Here is an 18960-nt window from a genome sequence, read left to right on the forward strand (position 1 = left end):
TAACTATAGCCAACTAACTATAGGACATCTCTTTGGCTTGAGTAGACTTAGCCAGCTAACTGGGTCATTCATCAAAGTACGATAGGGCCTGAATGTGCATTAAATGGGGTCTAATGTATGTTGTGTGTGCGATAAATAATGCAACGCAAGTTAGCATGCAAATTTTAAATTTAGTATGCATGTGGGAAGAATTAATGCAAATTAAGAATTCCTACCGCAATCTGCAATAGCGTAACGCACACTAAAACAGAAATAACTACACCTTTTTTTTTGCGGTGCAAGGGGAAAAAATGTTTATTGCGCACCCGCGGCTGTTATCAAGGATCAGTTATTGCACACAATAAAAAGAGATATTCTATCAGACACTCCTACTAGGCCCTCCTGGACCAATAAAAACACCTGTTGTTACCTGACCAGTCTTCCTAAACCCATAATGTTTGTGGCAAGTTTATTTGTTGGGGGATACTGGATGCTTCAGGAGGCTCTCTGCAGACAGCAACAAGAACAACAACAACCACAAGAACAGGCAAAGGAAGTTCCAACCCCTCCTAGGAAAGACCCTGCACCGGAGCCCGAGCCACTGGCCCCTCAGGGAGAGGGTCGGGGCCCATGGCATGCAGGCGAGCATGGCAGAGGAGTTACAGGGAGTGCATCTTTCCGGCTCTTTCCAAACGACAGTAGGGGTCATGAGGGGAATGTCCCAAACCATTTTTTCCTGCTGTCTGGACCAAGTCATAACAGCTGTATCTGACCGCATGAATTGCTACATAGCATTTCCTTGGGACAGGCAGGACTTGATGGAATTGAAGAGAGGCTTTTATGCCATAGCTTTCTTTCCAAATGTTTTGGGAGCTATTGACTGCACTCACGTAGCCATCATCCCACCCTGTGACAGGGAGGCGATCTTCCGCAACAGAAAGCGCTTCTACTCCCTCAACGTGCAAGTCTGTGACATTTGAATGCGCATCCTCAACGTGGTGGTCAGGTACCCGAGAGCCACGCACGATTCCTTTATACTTAGGCAATCAGGCCTGTATGAAAACTTTAAGGATGGCCTCTACTGTGACGGTTGGCTCATAGGTAAAAGAGATGCTTCTTTCTCTATTCCATCTCTACCTATGTGTTTGCAGTAAATGGCATGGACATGGGTGGGGGGGGGGGGGGGGGGGGGAATGTAACAGCATTGATGATATAACAAGTGGCTTGTACAGTTAGGTCTGCTTGCCATTGAATACAGAGCAAATCTAGGATATTTCAAATACACTCACCATATAGCCTTTTAGGTGGAGTGAGGACCCAAGTAAGGGGCCCAATATTAAGTCTTGTGGGGTGATTAGTGTAACTTGCCCTTAACATCACACAGGCTCTCCATGTACACTATGCCTTGGACACCTGCAGCTGCACAATTGTGCTCCCTATAGATAAAACACACCTAGAACTTTATGTCATTTTCAAGTAGCCCTCTGACTGAAGACTTATGTTATGTTAGCATTCGGTGCCAGAGCCCCAGGGAAAGGCCATTGTTTGGTCAGAGGTGATATATCTTAACAATGTTACAGGCCTATGGTTTGTAATAGGTGCACTATGACCTTCGCATAGCTAGACAACCCATTGGTCCCTTACAGAGTAAAGACTTAGCTACTGCACCTCTAGTCAAACTTTCTACACCTTTTCCACCAGACTTCATATGGGTTCTCTTGGCTCAAGGGCCTGTGGTCATGGAGTATCAATCAGACAATTTCCTTTCTAGAGTTTTTCTGAGAGGAGTGTGGGCCGGAGAATCAGGTGCTTGGTTGTGCGGAAGCTTATTTTATTTTTATTTTTTTATTTATAGAGTTTTATATACCATCGTTCGGTTTTGCCATCACAACGGTTTACAAGTTTCCATCTATTTAACAATCATAAAAACATGGTACAAACATTGTAGTAAAAGTGAGGTATTGGTGCAGTTCACATAATAGAATTGGTGTAACAAAAAATCAGCGTAAATGGTGCAGTTTACATAATAAAATTGTAATAACATAACATAAGCGTAATGTTATTACCATAAAGAATGGTATGGTGCTGTCAAAAAGGAATGGAGGGGGCGATATAAGAGTGTCATTGTCTGTCTTGATAGGCTTTGGTAAACAGCCAGGTTTTCAGTTCCTTCTTAAATGTTTTCAGGCTGGGTTGTAATGTTATTTCGGTCGGTAGTGTATTCCAGAGTTTGGGGCTGGCGAGGGAGATTGCGCGTTCACAGTATTTTTGCAGTATTTGGAGGTCATTAATGCTTTCCTCAAGTCAAACAAATTGTTTGTCCTATTTGGAGGTCCAAATAAAGGGGAAGTAGCCTCTAAGGCTACTCTGGCTCACTGAATAAAGGAGACTATTGATCTGGCTTATTTGCTAAAGGGAAAGAAGCCTCCAGAATTGCTGTGTGCGCACTCTACTAGGGTGCAGTCTGCATCCTGGGTGGAGGTGCATGTGTTTGCGCCATCCAATATTTTCCTGAATACCTTTGTAAATCATTATCAGCTGATGTGCTGACATGAGAGGAAGCTGGGGATCTTTGGGCAATTGTTGCTTCCTCCTGCCCAAGTAACTGAAGGTTTGGTACTTCTCATTTGTCAGGGCTGTACTGGTGTAGCGGGACGAGATGGAAGGAGAAATTCTCTTACCTGCTAATTTCCTTTCTATTAGTCCTGCTACACCAGTCCAGGACTCACCTGAGAAGAAGGCTGCATATTTTCAGGATGTGATTACCGATTTAGGGCAGTTTTGGCCTTTTCCTTTTTTGGAATTGTTGTTTGTTCCCTTCCTTTGTTGTAGGTCACAGGGAAACTTCTTAGGTTTTTCTGGTTGATATTTGATTCTTCTGCAATTGATGGGGTCTGATCCAAAGCTTTGTCAGAAAGATACTGAATTCCTTTTGCTAGCACCACAACCTAAGTAGTGGATGTGATGTCACAGAGGAAAACAGTGTTGTCTGCCTCCATCCGCTGGTAGGGGGAAATAATCAACTTATCAGGGCTAGACTGGTATAGCAGGACTAATGGAAAAGAAATTAGCAGGTAAGAAATTAACTACTGAATTGTAATTTATACTTTGTGATTTTCACAGTAGCAAGTGATTCATCAATAAAAAAATGGTAGATTAAATTTGCTACATATAGGAAGCTAAAGAAGCCTTATTACTTGTTAGGGCCTAGTTGAGTATGATGAAGCTCCTTCTGTCCATCAGAGCATTATCTATTGTTTTCTTTGCACAAGCATGACATAATGACAACCAATGATAAATTGTTTTATCCCAGGACAAACAGGATGATAGTCCTCACATATGGGTGATGTTACTGGACGGAGCCCTATCACGGAAAACTTTCTGTCAAAGTTTCTAGAAACCTTTGACTGGCACGCTGAGTCCACTGAGCATGCCCAGCATGCCATGATCCCTCGAGCCACAGGGATCTCCCTTCAGTCTTCGTTTTTCCACGCTGCAGTTAGCATCGCGGTGAAGGAGCCCTGTGTGAGTTTTCTCACACAACATACTTGGAGAAAAGTTTAAAATTTCTCATTTCATTCCCTTCATAGGGGGTCTCCCTATCTTCACCGGCCGATGAGTACTGGGGGTTTTTCCGGTCGATTCTGGTTAAAACTAAATTTTTTCTGTCAGAAGGCCGTCGACGGCTGTCCGGCCTTCATAATGGCAACGGGTTTTAAAAAATGCCTGAACTGCCCTCACACTATGTCCCTCACCGATCCGCATGTCAAGTGAATGCTGTGCTTGGTGAATCCCATAATGTTTCCACCTGTCCACAATGCGCCGAAATGATGGCCAAGGGCAGACGAGCCCGTCAGGAGAAGATGGAACATGTCTTCCATATTTAATTAATACCATCGACGTCAACATCGACTCAGTCGTCTCCGGCTGGAGCGGCTAAAAAATTAATCGTTTGAAAGCGTCGCCCTGACGGCACCAGTGACCAATTATCACCGACTCTATCCCGGTCATCGGTAAAATCTACATTGGTGCTTGAAAAAGACCCGAACATCGGGAAAAACATCGCCATTGTCATTGACGGACGTTGACACCTGATGTCACATCGATTCCGGGAACCCCATCGATGCCAAAAGAACCATCATCGAAAAGAGCTTGAGAGGAGCAGCCATCGATGACTTCGATGCCTCTCACTCCAAGGCGTTCCCCACCGGTAACAGTGCCGGGTACCAAGCCACCACAGAGACCTGTGGAAGTGCCGGTTCCGCCTTCTCTGAGACCCCCTATAGCTGCTCTGACCTCACCAGCTATACGGGAGAAACTGGATGGATTTATCTGCCAGGCAGTTAGAGATGCTCTCTGAGAATTTCAACCGTCGGTGCCATCCGAGCCGTTATCCATGCCGATGCCGGCACCGAGGACAATGCCGCTGCCGGACCTTTCATTCTTCGCACCGATTCTTACCAAGCTCGATGCCCTCATCAGTGCTCTACCGGTACAACCGCCGGCACCGCAACCACCGATACCTGTGAGTGAAGACGATACCTCCGGGGTTTCTCCCATGCCTGAACCCGTTCCAGGGCCTTCTGGGATTTCTCAGCCGAGGATTCCAGTGATATCATTGATGCCTTTTTCTCCCCCATCGATGCCATTGATGCCTTTCTTCATACCACACTCTACACCCCCAAGACGTCCTTCATCAGACACCTGGGAGGAGGGAAACACAGATTCTTCATCAGAAGATGTGCTGCCTGGACCATCACCACCTGAAGAAAGGAGGAAGACACCTCCAGAGGATCTCTCATTCTCAAATTTTGTCAAGGAGATGGCTGATACCATACCCTTTCAACTTGTGACAGAAGAGGACACCAGGCAGAAGACTCTGGAAGTGTTACAGTTTATGGACCCTCCTAGGGAGGTATTAGCAATTCCAGTCCATGAGGTTCTAGTTGACTTGCAGCACAAACTGTGGGAGCACCCATGTTCTATCCCACCGGTGAATAAGAGAATGGACGCTACCTACCTAGTTCAGCACATTCCAGGTTACCAAAAGGCCCAACTTCCACACCAATCTGTGGTGGTAGAATCCGCCCAGAAAAAATCAAAAAGGATACGTCCTCACTCATTGACACCTCCTGGCAAAGAACAAAAGTTCTTAGACACTCTTGGCAAGAAATTCTTCCAAGGCTCAATGCTTGTTTCCAGGATAGCGTCATATCATAAGAACATAAGAAAATGCCATACTGGGTCAGACCAAGGGTCCATCAAGCCCAGCATCCTGTTTCCAACAGTGGCCAATCCAGGCCATAAGAACCTGGCAAGTACCCAAAAAAAGTCTATTCCATGTTACCATTGCTAATGGCAGTGGCTATTCTCTAAGTGAACTTAATAGCAGGTAATGGACTTCTCCTCCAAGAACTTATCCAATCCTTTTTTAAACACAGCTATACTAACTGCACTAACCACATCCTCTGGCAACAAATTCCAGAGTTTAATTGTGCGTTGAGTAAAAAAGAACTTTCTCCGATTAGTTTTAAATGTGCCCCATGCTAACTTCATGGAGTGCCCCCTAGTCTTTCTACTATCCGAAAGAGTAAATAACCGATTCACATCTACCCGTTCTAGACTTCTCATGATTTTAAACACCTCTATCATATCCCCCCTCAGTCGTCTCTTCTCCAAGCTGAAAAGTCCTAACCTCTTTAGTCTTTCCTCATAGGGGAGTTGTTCCATTCCCCTTATCATTTTGGTAGCCCTTCTCTGTATCTTCTCCATCGCAATTATATCTTTTTTGAGATGCGGCGACCAGAATTGTACACAGTATTCAAGGTGCGGTCTCACCATGGAGCGACTATATATGACGCAGTATCAGCGTAATCTTTAGAAACAGATACAACAACTGGCTGAGACTTTGCCCCAGCAGTATCAAGACTCAGTAAATGACATCATACAAAAGGGCCTAGAAGCAGGCAGACACGAAGTCCGTGCAGCCTATGATAGTTTTGAAATCTCGTCCAGGATGGCTGCAACTGGAATCAGTGCACGTAGGTGGGCTTCGCTAAAGGCCTCTGATCTCAGGCCTGAGGTTCAGGAAAAGCTAGCAGATTTACCTTGTGCTGGTGACAACCTTTTTGGAGGCAAGGTTCAGGATGCAGTAGCACAGTTAAAAGAACACTCTGAAACTCTGCATCAACTCTGCTGTTCCAACAGAACCACCATCTTCTGCATGTAGAACAGTACAAAGAGATACCAAGAAACCCTATTACCGACCAAGGAGGTATTATCCACCGGCACCCCATGGTAGGGCATCTGGACCAGCACAAAGAAGTCAGCCTAGACAACCACGGGCACTTAGGTCTCAACCTCCGCTTCAGACGGGCCTGCATCAGGATTTTGAGAACCCGCCAGAGGACAGGAGCCACTCCACTAACTCGATCCCAAATCTACCAGTGGGAGGTCCGGTCTCTTTCTTTCAACCCACTTGGTCAAACATTACAACAATGGGTACTATCCATTATAACACACGGTTACCAATTGGATTTCTTCTCAGTACCAAAAGACTCTCCACCAAAGTCTTTTTGGATACACAAGGATTATATCACTCTCCTAAACACAGAATTATCCACCCTTCTGAGAGCCAGGGCTGTGGAACCAGTTCCACGACCTCAGCAGGGCAGAGGATTCTACTCCCGTTATTTCCTCATTCCAAAGAAAACAGGAGGTCTACACCCCATTTTAGACCTCTGCAATCTCAACAAATTTCTACGGAGAGAAAAATTCAGAATGGTCTCCTTAGGCACCATGCTTCCCCTTCTTCAGGCAGGAGACTGGCTCTGTTTTCTGGATCTATAAGACGCTTACACTCACATTCCAATATTCCCTCCTCATCGCAAGTTTCTCCGTTTCCTGGTGGGTCATCAACATTACCAATACCAGGTCCTGCCATTCGGACTTGCCTCAGCACCCAGAGTGTTCACAAAGTGCCTAGTGGTAGCAGCAGCTCATTTGCACAAGGAAAGTGTACACGTTTTTCCTCACCTGGACAACTGGCTCATCAGAAGCCAATCAGAGCAAGGAGCTCTCACCTCTCTCAGGCTTACAATCAATCTGCTCCACTTGTTGGGATTCCTCATTAATTACCAGAAATCCCACCTCATGCCATCTTGCCTTCTGCAATCCATTGGACAGATTTGAACACCATAATATCAAGAGCCTTCCACCCAGAGGACCGTCAGAGACACTCTTTTCATTAACAAAATCTCTGCACATAAAGAAACATGCGACAGCCCATCAGTTTCTAACTCTGCTCAGTCACATGGCCTCCACAGTTCATGTCACTCCTATGGCCAAACTACTAATGAGAGTAACCCAATGGACATTAAGATCACAGTGGATACAAGCCATTCAACCACTGTCGTCTCCAATTCAAATAACCCACCAACTATGCTCATCTCTCCTCTGGTGGGCAAACAAGTACAACTTGCGCACAGGCCTACCCTGCGCTCTACCTACCCTGCGCCCTACCCGGCGCTCCTCCTCCCACCACGAGGCAGCCTATCAGTGAGAGGCAACCAGGCACGTCGCAGATGAGGTAAGCGGGGGATTTAAATCCCTGCCGCTCCTCAAACCTCCTTCTTGAACGCGACCGCCGCAACCGCGCCACCCGCCCCAGACCTCAGCAGCTGGCCTGCGCAGCCGGCGCTGAAGCCCGTCGGGGCAAGGCCTAGTTTTCATATCGGGCACTCACCTCCGGGGCTCCAGCTCCGGCCACGCGGCTCGTCCCGGCGCTCCTCCTCCCACCACGAGGCAGCCTATCAGCGAGAGGCAACCAGGCACGTCGCAGATGAGGTAAGCGGGGGATTTAAATCCCTGCCGCTCCTCAAACCTCCTTCTTGAACGCGACCGCCGCAACCGCGCCACCCGCCCCAGACCTCAGCAGCTGGCCTGCGCAGCCGGCGCTGAAGCCCGTCGGGGCAAGGCCTAGTTTTCATATCGGGCACTCACCTCCGGGGCTCCAGCTTCGGCCACGCGGCTCATCCCAGCGCTCCTCCTCCCACCACGAGGCAGCCTATCAGCGAGAGGCAACCAGGCACGTCGCAGATGAGGTAAGCGGGGGATTTAAATCCCTACCACCCCCCCTCGGCGTCTCGCGCCGAAGGAGCGCGACAAAGGGGCCTGCCCCTTTGTGCGCCCCTTAGTGCAGCCCTGCAGGGCAGCACCTTACCTTGAAATCGGATCCTGAGTGGCCTATTGAGGTAGGGCCAGCACCGCAACTTTCCGCCTTTTTAAAAAAGAGCCCTGATCTCCGCTCTCTATCAGGGATCCACAAGGCCCAACAACAAATCTTCTACATTCTCCAAGCCTGAACACTTTTCTCTATTTCCCTATCATACCTACCTGCTACCATGCACTCCCTCACAATTCCTATTATCCACAACCACATGTGGAGAGCACCTAAGCCCCCCACTCCCCTTCACAACCGCCAACAGAGGCTCAGGCCCATCCTGCTGACACCCGTCACCCAACTACTCGGCCTGGCTCTCTTCTCACTCACGCTGGTTAACGCACAATCCATCTCCAAGAAAACTCATATACTCAATGATTTCCTTTCCGATACCAAACCTGACATCTGTGCCATCACAGAAACCTGGTTAAAACCCACCAACACAGTCCTAATAAATCAGCTTCCCATTGAAACCTACGACTTCCTCTCTATTCCCAGGCTCAAAAAAAGAGGAGGAGGGCTCCTCCTTGCAGCCAAAAAAGGGCTAGGTCTTACATTTCAGGCATCCAATAACCTAGTAAATATCGAATTTGCTCTGTTCAACTCAAAACATCTGACAATCGGATTAATTTACGCTCCTCCTGGACTACTGGAATCAGACCCATCACCAATCATTGAACTAACAGCAAAACACCTCAATACCGGGAAACCAGCCATCCTGATGGGAGACTTCAACCTTCATGTGGATGTCCAACCTCACTCTACCAGTTGCAAAATTCTACTCTCCTCTCTCAGCCACATGAGCTTTAGACAAATTGTGAAAGAGCCCATCCACAAAGCAGGTCATACGTTAGACCTTATCTTCTTAAACGAAGGAATATCACCCCACACCGTACCAACCTGCATACCGGTACCTTGGTCAGACCACCGAATCATTTCCTCCGTGCTAGAGATCAAGGAGCATTCTCCACAAACAACACAATCAATTACAATATCTGTCAGGAAACAGTGCTCAGGAGATCGCCTCAGCGAACATCTGGCCAAGGAACTAGTGCATCTGGACCTCTCGAACGCCAACTCAGCCACGTCGTCATGGATAAACATCACCAACAAGGTTGCAGATCAAGCGTGCCCCATGACGACAAAATCTCTTAATCCAGACAAAGACAACAGAAAACCTTGGTTCACCCCGGAGCTGAAGTCACGTAAACAGGAGCTCAGATGTAAGGAACACAAATGGCGGAAAAACCCATCTACAACAACACTCCTTACCTACAAATCGTGCCTGAACTCATATAGAAATGAAATCAACAAAACCAAGAAAGAATTTTTCTCCAAAAAGATACACCACTTCATATTCGATTCAAGAGCCCTTTTCTCTTATGTATCAGCCCTCACTAAACCATCCACGCCAACCATACCAGATGAACAAGCTCTCAACAAAGTCAACGAACTGGCAGACTTCTTCAACAAAAAAATCACCTCACTCGTCGCTCCTTTCACAGGACCATCTCAGCTCCCAAATTACTAAATCAACCACAGCACTCAATCATCGCACCCAACCGTCCAACAACCCAACTCAACCCCAGCAGCGCTCGACTCCTTCGAGCCCACGTCCACCTTAGAAATAGAGAACATCCTTAAGAAGATAAAACCATCGTCTCATCCTTTAGATCACATTCCTTCCAACCTGCTGAGTTCGATCTCTAACATCATTGCCAAACCCGTTGCAGACATCATCAACTGCTCTCTTGCACAAGGCCAAGTCCCTAACCAACTCAAGTTGGCAATGCTCAAGCCTCTCCTCAAAAAACCCAACCTTCCCACCACAGACCCAGCTAACTTCAGACCCATAGCAAACCTTCCAATGATTGCCAAAGTTATGGAGAAAGTTGTAAACAGACAACTTTCAGAATTCCTTGATGAAAATAACATCCTCACCACAAACCAATTTGGTTTCCGTAAGACCCGGAACACCGAATCACTATTAGCCTCACTAGCAGACACTATTATCTTTAATCTGGAAAAAGGCCAACCTTGCCTCCTTGCACTTCTGGATCTCTCCTCAGCGTTCGACACTGTGAACCACACGTGCCTCCTTCAGTGTCTCACCAACATTGGCATCACAGGAGCAGCATTCAACTGGTTCAAATCGTTTCTCGAAAACAGATTTTATAAGGTCAAAATAAACAGTAAAGAATCCCACCCCATTGAATCCAAGATGGGGGTACTGCAAGGATCATCCCTTTCACCCACTCTTTTCAATATCTATCTTCTCCCGCTCTGTCATTTACTTACCAACCTCAAGCTTATACACTTCCTATACGCGGATGTCATACAAATTCTCATTCCTATAGCGGAATCACTCCATAAAACCATGTCATATTGGAAAAATTGCCTCTCAGCAATCAACAACCTACTCGCCAGCCTCAACTTGGTTTTAAACACAAACAAAACAAATTCTCCTCATTGCTCCTGAAAATTATGTCTGGCCCACCTCTCCAACTGCCAGCCAAAGGCATGACACCACCATGAACCCAACTTCGCCTCAAGTAAGAGACCTGGGTGTACTTCTAGACAACAGACTCAGCCTCAACAAGTTCGTAAATAACACCACAAAAGAATGTTTCTTTAAATTACAAGTATTAAAGAAACTAAAGCCTCTTCTACTCTATAGAGACTTCCGCATGGTGCTACAATCAATCATACTCCCGAAATTGGACTACTGCAATTCCCTCCTTCTGGGCCTTCCCGCCTGCACCACCAAACCACTTCAGATGGTCCTGAACGCCACGGCCAGAATACTCACAAACGCCAAAAAAAGGGATCATATCACCCCAATCCTCCAGCATCTCCATTGGCTTCCGATTAAATACAGGATTCACTTTAAAACTATTATGATGATACACAAGGCCCTTCATAACATCTCTCCTCTCAACTTAACTTTTCAACTGCAGCTACACACCTCCAAGAAACCGACTAGAAGTGCATACAAGAACATGCTAATCACCCAGCCGGCAAAAACCTCCCTGAGGAAATGCGCAGTATCGACAGCGGGCCCTACACTCTGGAACTCGATACCCCCAGACCTGCGACTGGAACCTTGCCATAGTACTTTCAAAAAGAAACTTAAGACTTGGTTCTTCACACAAGCATTCCCGGAGAGCTAAGAACAGGAAGAATGACATTATCAGCATAGTCGTTGTCCCCCAGCCCTTTCTGTACATAAGTTCCTTAAGATTTCGTCATTGATATTTATATAATCATGAATGTTCACTGTAAGCTCCACCAACATGAGTTCCTCTTTGCGCCTTCATGTTGCTGTTAATTGTTAACAATTGTCAAACAACCTAAGCCAAGACCTAGCCACATTCTTTAAAAACAAGATAAACAAAATAACAGGAAATTTCCAAAGCAATACATCCACTGAAGACCAACTCGAAACAAACTCCATAACCCCCTGGTCAGAATTCAAGCCCATTTCAAACCTAGATGCTGAAAAAATGCTAAAAAAAACCAACCCTGCACGCCACAACCTCGATACAATCCCAACACGCAACCTAAAAGAAATGGCACACATCATCGCACCAACTATGGCTGCCATCATTAACAGATCACTAGAAGAAGGGGAGCTTCCAGTAGAACTAAAAACCACAACTATCTCTCCCATACTAAAAAAGAAGAACCTAGATCCCACCGACCTAAACAACTACAGGCCAATCTCAAACCTCCCCCTTCTCGCAAAATTGACCGAGAAAGCAGCTCTTACTCAACTCAACGAACACCTTGAGTACAACAACATTCTCCACGCCTCTCAACATGGATTTAGGAAAAACCGTAGTACGGAAACTCTCCTCGTCAACCTATCAAACAAAATAATCAGGGGATTCGACAATAACCTAAGCCACATCCTCATCCTACTCGATCTATCCGCGGCTTTCGATACCGTAGACCACTCCTGTCTACTTTCAAGACTAGCCAGCATTGGTCTCTCCGGCAAAACCCTCAACTGGTTCAAATCGTTTCTAAAAGACAGATTCTTCAAAGTCCCCATTAATAACCAATCCTCAAATCCACTCCCACTCGAAACCGGCGTACCACAGGGATCTGCACTCTCGGCCACGCTCTTTAACATATATCTACTCCCTCTCTGCCACCTCTTGTCAACCATCGGAGTTACTTTCTATATGTACGCCGATGACATCCAACTCCTCCTCCCAATCACATCCACAATAGAAGAGACACTAAACACCGCAGCCAAACACCTAAGCACCATCAGAGACATGCTGAACAATCTAAAGTTATGCCTTAACATGAATAAAACAGAATGCATACTCATAGGTAGAAACAACTCAATACAATCCTCCACATCCCACTCTCTAAAAATAGATAACATCAATATACATTTGAAAAATTCAACTAAGGACCTCGGCATATGGATAGACAACGAACTCAACCTAAAAAAGAACATCGCTATCAAAACCAAAGAAGGCTTTCACAAACTTCACGTCCTCAAACACCTAAAACCGCTACTCCACCAACATGAGTTCCGAACAGTTCTACAATCACTCGTATTCAACAGCCTCGACTACTGCAACTCCCTCCTGATTGGCCTGCCAAAATCCACCCTAAAACCTCTGCAACTACTACAAAACGCCGCAGCAAGAATTCTAACCGGAAAAAAGAAATCAGACCATATCACCCCGGTCCTTAAATCACTTCACTGGCTCCCAATCGACCAAAGAATCAAATTCAAAACTTTAACATTAGTGCACAACGCATTACATACAACTGACAACACCGCTCTCCAAGTAATGATCCAACAACACAAACCTCAAAGACTGACTAGATCTGCCAATAAACTACACCTTGAAATACCCTCACTTCCTCTGGCAAAACTCACCAACACCAGGAACAGAGCGTTTTCCATAGCAGGCCCAAATTTATGGAACGACATACCTCAACACTTAAGCTCAATTTGCGACATCAAATCCTTCAAAAAAGAGCTAAAAACTTGGTTATTCACCCAGACTTTCAGAGACGGCGTGGGCTAAGTAATACACTCTCAATATGAACAACTACACTGCGACGATCCCTCTCTCTTCGACACACCATACCCGCCCCCCTCCACACCTCTCTCCTCCTACCCCCCCCCAGACCCACTTTCCCTCCGCCCCTTTCCATTCCACCCCGAGACCTTTCCTGCCTCTCCCTATATGCTACGATCCCCTCTTCAGACCACTTTCGCTGTTTCAGTTAAGACTCCTGTTGAACAATTACGTTGTTAATTGTGGTTTACTTGCTCTTCTTTGAAATGAGTTAACAGTTCTATTAATGTTTATCGTGTTCATATATAATCCCGGTTAGAATGTTACTTAAGGTCTTAGTTAAATGTATGTATTATGTTGTTATCATGTAAACCGGAGTGAAGGCAGTTCGCTATACTTCGGTATATAAAAAAATCCAAATAAATAAAATAAATGTAAACCGCCATCAAGGCGACAGTTTCTTCCTTGTAAACCGGTGTGATATGTATACTTTACAGGAACATCGGTATATAAAAATAATAAATAAATAAATAAATACCCTTCCAACAGCCAGTTCCGCAAGTAACTTTAACTACAGATGCATCCACCTTAGGTTGTGGAGCACACATAGGCAATCTCCAAACTCAGGGTACTTGGACAAAACTCGAAGCAACATTTCAAATCAACTTCCCAAGTTATGCTCTATACGTTCAAGGACTGCCTTTCACACAAGACTGTTCTTATACAGGCAGACAACACGGTAGCCATGTGGTATCTGAACAAACAAGGAGGTAAGGACTCGTATCTCCTTTGTCAAGAAGCTGCGCTGATTTGGGACTGGGCCCTCACGCATTCCATGTTTCTCTGGGCCACTTATTCTAGCAGGCATACACAACGTAGTTGCGGATCGCCTCAGTTGTCAGTTCCATCCCCACGATTGGTCCCTGGATCCTTTGGTAGCGACCAGAATATTTCAACGCTGGGGTCAACCAGCCATAGACCTCTTTGCATCCGAACTGAATTGCAAAGTGGACAATTTCTGTTCCCTATACCAGCGGACCAGCAACTGCGCCAGAGACGCCTTTGCTCACCCTTGGAACTCAGGCCTTCTATACTCGTATCCTCCGATACCGCTAATAACCAAAACTCTAGTGAAGCTACAACAGGACAAAGGGTTAATGATACTCGTAGCCCCTTATTGGCCTCGACAAGTATGGTTTCCATACTTCTCGGCCTCTCAATCAGACAGCCAATTCGCCTGGGTACAGTTCCCACTCTCATAACTCAGGATTAGGGAAGGTTGTGCTACCCCAACCTTCAAACCCTATCTCTGAAGGCATGGATGTTGAAAGCTTGATCCTGCAACCGCTCAATCTTTCAACTAATGTGTCTCAAGTGCTAGTAGCTTCTCGTAAACCTTTCACAAGAAAATCGTATCGTTCTAAGTGGAAACGATTCTCCACGTGGTATGCACAGAAAAGTATTGACCCCTTTTTCCTGCCCCACATCATCGTTATTAGACTATCTCTGGCACCTTTCAGTAAGGGTACATTTAAGTGCTATCTCAGCATACCATCACACAATAGGGATGCACCGATATCAGCACAACCCCTTGTCAGCAGGTTTATGAGAGGTTTAATTCACCTAAAACCCCGGTTACGGCCACCAGTCACAGAATGGGACCTTAATGTAGTACTAACAAGACTCAAGCGTTCTCCTTTTGAACCCATGCATTCCTCTGATATTAAATTTCTTACATGGAAGGTTCTCTTCCTAGAAGCTATTACATCAGCTAGAAGGGTTAGTGAGTTACAAGCACTTGTCACATACTCACCCTATACCAGGTTCCTACATGACCGAGTAGTACTCCGTACTCATCCTAAATTCCTTTCCAAGGTAGTTACGGAATTCCACTTGAATCAATCCATAGTCTTGCCCACATTCTTTCCAAGACCTCATTCTCACCAAGGTGAGAGGGTTTTGTACACCTTAGACTGTAAACGCGCACTTGCATATTACCTAGACCGCACTGCAGTCCATAGGAAATCCACTCAACTCTTTGTTTCTTTTGATACAAACAAACCAGGTAAAGCAGTGGGCAAACAAACTCTCTCTAACTGGCTTGCAGATTGTATAGAGTTCTGCTATGAAAAAGCAGGCCTTCCTCTCCAAGGGCGAGTAAAGGCTCAGTAAGAGCAATGTCAACCTCAGTAGCACACTATCGTTCAGTACCAATAGCTGATATATGTAAAGCTGCAACATGGAGTTCTCTTCACACCTTTGCAGCTCATTACTGTTTGGACAAGGAAGGATGACAAGATTCAGCCTACGGACAATCTGTCTTAAAGAACTTGTTTCCAGCGTAATCCCAACTCCTTCCGCATCCAATCTACTGTGATTTCAGTCTGCCTCATTTTTTCCAACAGTACGCCAGTTGTTGTGTCTGTTGCACAAGTTGTACACTGTTGGTCCAAAACAAGAATGACCCAGCCTGTTGCTTGCTAATCACCCATATGTGAGGACTATCATCCTGCTTCCCTGGGATAAAGCAAAATTGCTTACCTGTAATAGGTGTTATCCCAGGACAGAAGGATGTAGTCCTCACGAAACCCACCCACCACCCCGCGGAGTTAGGTCCGATACGTTTTATTATTTTATTTTTTGGCTAAAGCTTATTTCTACATACGAGACTGAAGGGAGACCCCTATGGCTTGAGGGATCATGGCATGCTGGGCATGCTCAGTGTGCCAGTCAAAAGTTTTTAGAAACTTTGACAAAGTTTTCCATGATAGGGCTCCGTCCAGTGACGACACCCATATGTGAGGACTACATCCTGCTGTCCTGGGATAACATTTATTACAGGTAAGTAATTTTGCTTTATGAAAGGTTCATTCAGAAAATACACGGTGTCAAAGAAGAAAATGTTACGCTTTTTCATTTCTGACACAAGCTAGAATTTATTTGCAAAATCAATGCTAAATAAGTGGTTCTCTAAATTTTTGTTGTAATCTTTACAACACTGATGCATGCATACACACAGTTTTGGTCAGTTTTCTATCAACTGAAAATGATGAGGGTTTTTTTTTTTTATCATAGGTTATAGCTGGTACTGTGCCATGATGGTTTCATATCTGTATCAGAATTGCCTTCATTACTTTAATACTGGATGATAAATTCCTCAGTCATAAAATAGGTTGGCATAGTACTGTGCTAGATAGTGATTGCCTCAGCATGTGCTGTGCTGGCATGTTTAGTGGGTGCCAAGAAGACTTTAATATGATTGTAATTATCCTCTAATAGTTCCAGCTGAACTTAAGAATTAATATTATCCTGGAAAAGAAAAATAAAAGGAATTCTTAAAAAGTCACCTTCTTATGCTTTTTTAATTAAATAAAAAATCATACTGAAAAAGGAGCATATTGTTGCTTTTCTTATCCAAAATATAATAATTTTCAACAAAAATATTTAGTACAGGTGTGTTATATCCATTATTATATATTGATACCACTTCTAAATTTACCAAATAGGAAAGAATTGGAGTCTGTGGAGGAAATGATGAAATTAAAAGGGGAAGAAGCTAAAAGTAAATTAGATGAGAGTAGAGACAAGGTAGGTAAAACAGAGCATATATAATATCTCCTATTGAGAATGTCAGTTGTAACAGTACTATTAAGGTTAGTGCAAAGTACATGTTTTTTAATTGCAAAAGCAAAAAATAATATTAAAAAACAGGTAATTTTCAATTATGTGATATCTGTAGCGCAGGATGTGGATTTTGACAAAATTGGGCGATGATTATATATCACAGTGGTATACACTATGAAGATTTATTTTATGTTCTAAAGATATTTTAACTGAGATATGAATCCCCAGTTTAACTAGTTTTATCATTTTTGGCATGTATGATGTTTCCCTGTACGTACCAGATCAGTCCAGACTCCTGGGTTTTGCCTCCACACCAGCAGATGGAGACAGAGCAAGATTTGACTGGCTGTCCCATATATACCAGGGTGCCACCCACAGTCAGCCAGTATTACTCTGTCTCCAGCAGATGGTCCGGGTGCAACACTCACAGTCTGATTCTTAAAAAAAAAAAAAAAGGAAATAGGGTAGAATTAGATCAGTGTTTTGATTAGTTGAATTAAGTTCGTTGGTCAAAAAAAAAAAAAAAAAAGGAAAAGTCGTTCCAGTGCAGGAGAGCAACTGGCTGAAGGTCTTAGCCTTCCAGGGGGTTGGCAGGTCCTGAGGGGACCATCCCCCGTGGTTCTGCAGGCGGCTGTGGCTAAGGGTCAAGGGCCCTTCCTATGCCTTTTGGGCAGCCCAGCTTGGGGTGATACCGGGAAGCCCGGATCACTCACCCCAGCCAGACCGCTTCAGGACTCGTTGGTGGACAGCGGAGCAGGTTAGACTGTGCTTAGTACAAAAAAAAAAAAAGGTAATTTTTAAATTTTTATCAGTTTCCTTATTGGCCCAGCTCCCCGATGCCTCGCAGACCGGCTTGCGTAGCTTGTGGGTCGGGACGCGCACGCCTCTCGCGGGTTGGGCTGTGCTCGACCTGCATCCCCGGAGGTGACGGGACATCGCGGCCGGTCAGGGGGGTGCTTGTGAGGCGGAGCTCCATGGCAATCGCAATCGGGGAGCTGCCTGCCTCTACTTCCAGGCCGTTGCCGGTGAGCGTGGGAAAAGGCGCCAATATAGGAGCCGCTTCTATCGTGGCTCCTCTCGCGGTGGGGGAAGGGGATTCCCCGCCCCCTCTCCCCTCAACAGACAGCTCCGAGGCTTGTTCCAACTGCGGCAGCTGCAGGGGTGGGCAAGATGACAGATTCAGAGTGTTCCTGTTCTTCTTTTTCTTCCAATTTCATCCTGGCCATGAATAGAGCCTTTAAGGCACACAAGGCCTCAAAACATCATTTTTCTAAGTCCGAGGGCTTCGACGTGCCGCCCCCTCTAGGCAAGCGGCGGAGCCAGTCGCTGGACCCAGGGATGTCTTCCAAGACAAAACGTCCATTGCGGGCTATACCACCCCGGTAAGATACGGACTCAGCTTCAGATTCTCCAGATCCGGAAGATCCAGATGTGCCGACCCTGACCCCATGGGGGGTCAAGGGAGTCGGCGACCAACCACATGGGACTGCGTGGCAGAGTCATGTCACTGAGGGCCACGACCCTAAGGTGGTCCGCCTATTCCGTAGAGATGAACTGGGACCCCTAATTCCTGCCATTCTGGAGGAATTAGGGATTGCTGCGCCTCCCGAAGAGTCTCGTTTGGGCTCGATGGACCCAGTATTGTTGGGCCTGAGTGGTCCTCCTACAGCCTTTCCATTCATTTTTCGGCTACGAACCTGCTTTTTCGTGAATGGGATACCCCAGATTTGGGGTTAACGGTCACAAAGGCTATGGTTAAACTTTATCCCCTCCCAGAAGATGCTTTGGACATGATTCGGGATCCGAAGGTGGATGCTGCGGTTTCTGCGGTGACAAAAAAGACTACTGTTCCGGTCACGGGGGCCACAACTCTTAAGGACCTTCAGGATCGGAAGCTAGAGGTGCAGCTTAAAAAGATCTTTGAAGTCTCCGCCCTAGGGGTCTGGGCGGTGATGTGTAGCAATTTTGCACTGAGGGCAGGACTTTGCTGGGTGCAACAATTGCTAGCCAACGAGGGTCTTTCCAAAGACGAAGCTCAGCAGGCTGACCGCCTCGAAGCAGTGGTGGCCTATAGTGCTGATGCTCTTT

General features: G+C 45.8%; 1 protein-coding gene across 4 annotated transcripts in view; it reads left to right on the forward strand.

Moving 5' to 3' along the window:
* SYCP1 (synaptonemal complex protein 1) overlaps window positions 1-18960 on the forward strand; it is a 345552-nt gene that overhangs the window by 217945 nt on the left and 108647 nt on the right. For all 4 annotated transcript variants that reach the window (XM_029573719.1, XM_029573718.1, XM_029573720.1 and 1 more), the window contains exon 21: window positions 16755-16836. In XM_029573719.1, coding sequence (XP_029429579.1) covers window positions 16755-16836 — 82 coding nt within the window. The remainder of the gene's footprint in view (window positions 1-16754; window positions 16837-18960) is intronic.

Source organism: Rhinatrema bivittatum, chromosome 12 (assembly GCF_901001135.1).
Source record: "Rhinatrema bivittatum chromosome 12, aRhiBiv1.1, whole genome shotgun sequence".
Taxonomy (NCBI): Eukaryota; Metazoa; Chordata; class Amphibia; order Gymnophiona; family Rhinatrematidae; genus Rhinatrema; species Rhinatrema bivittatum.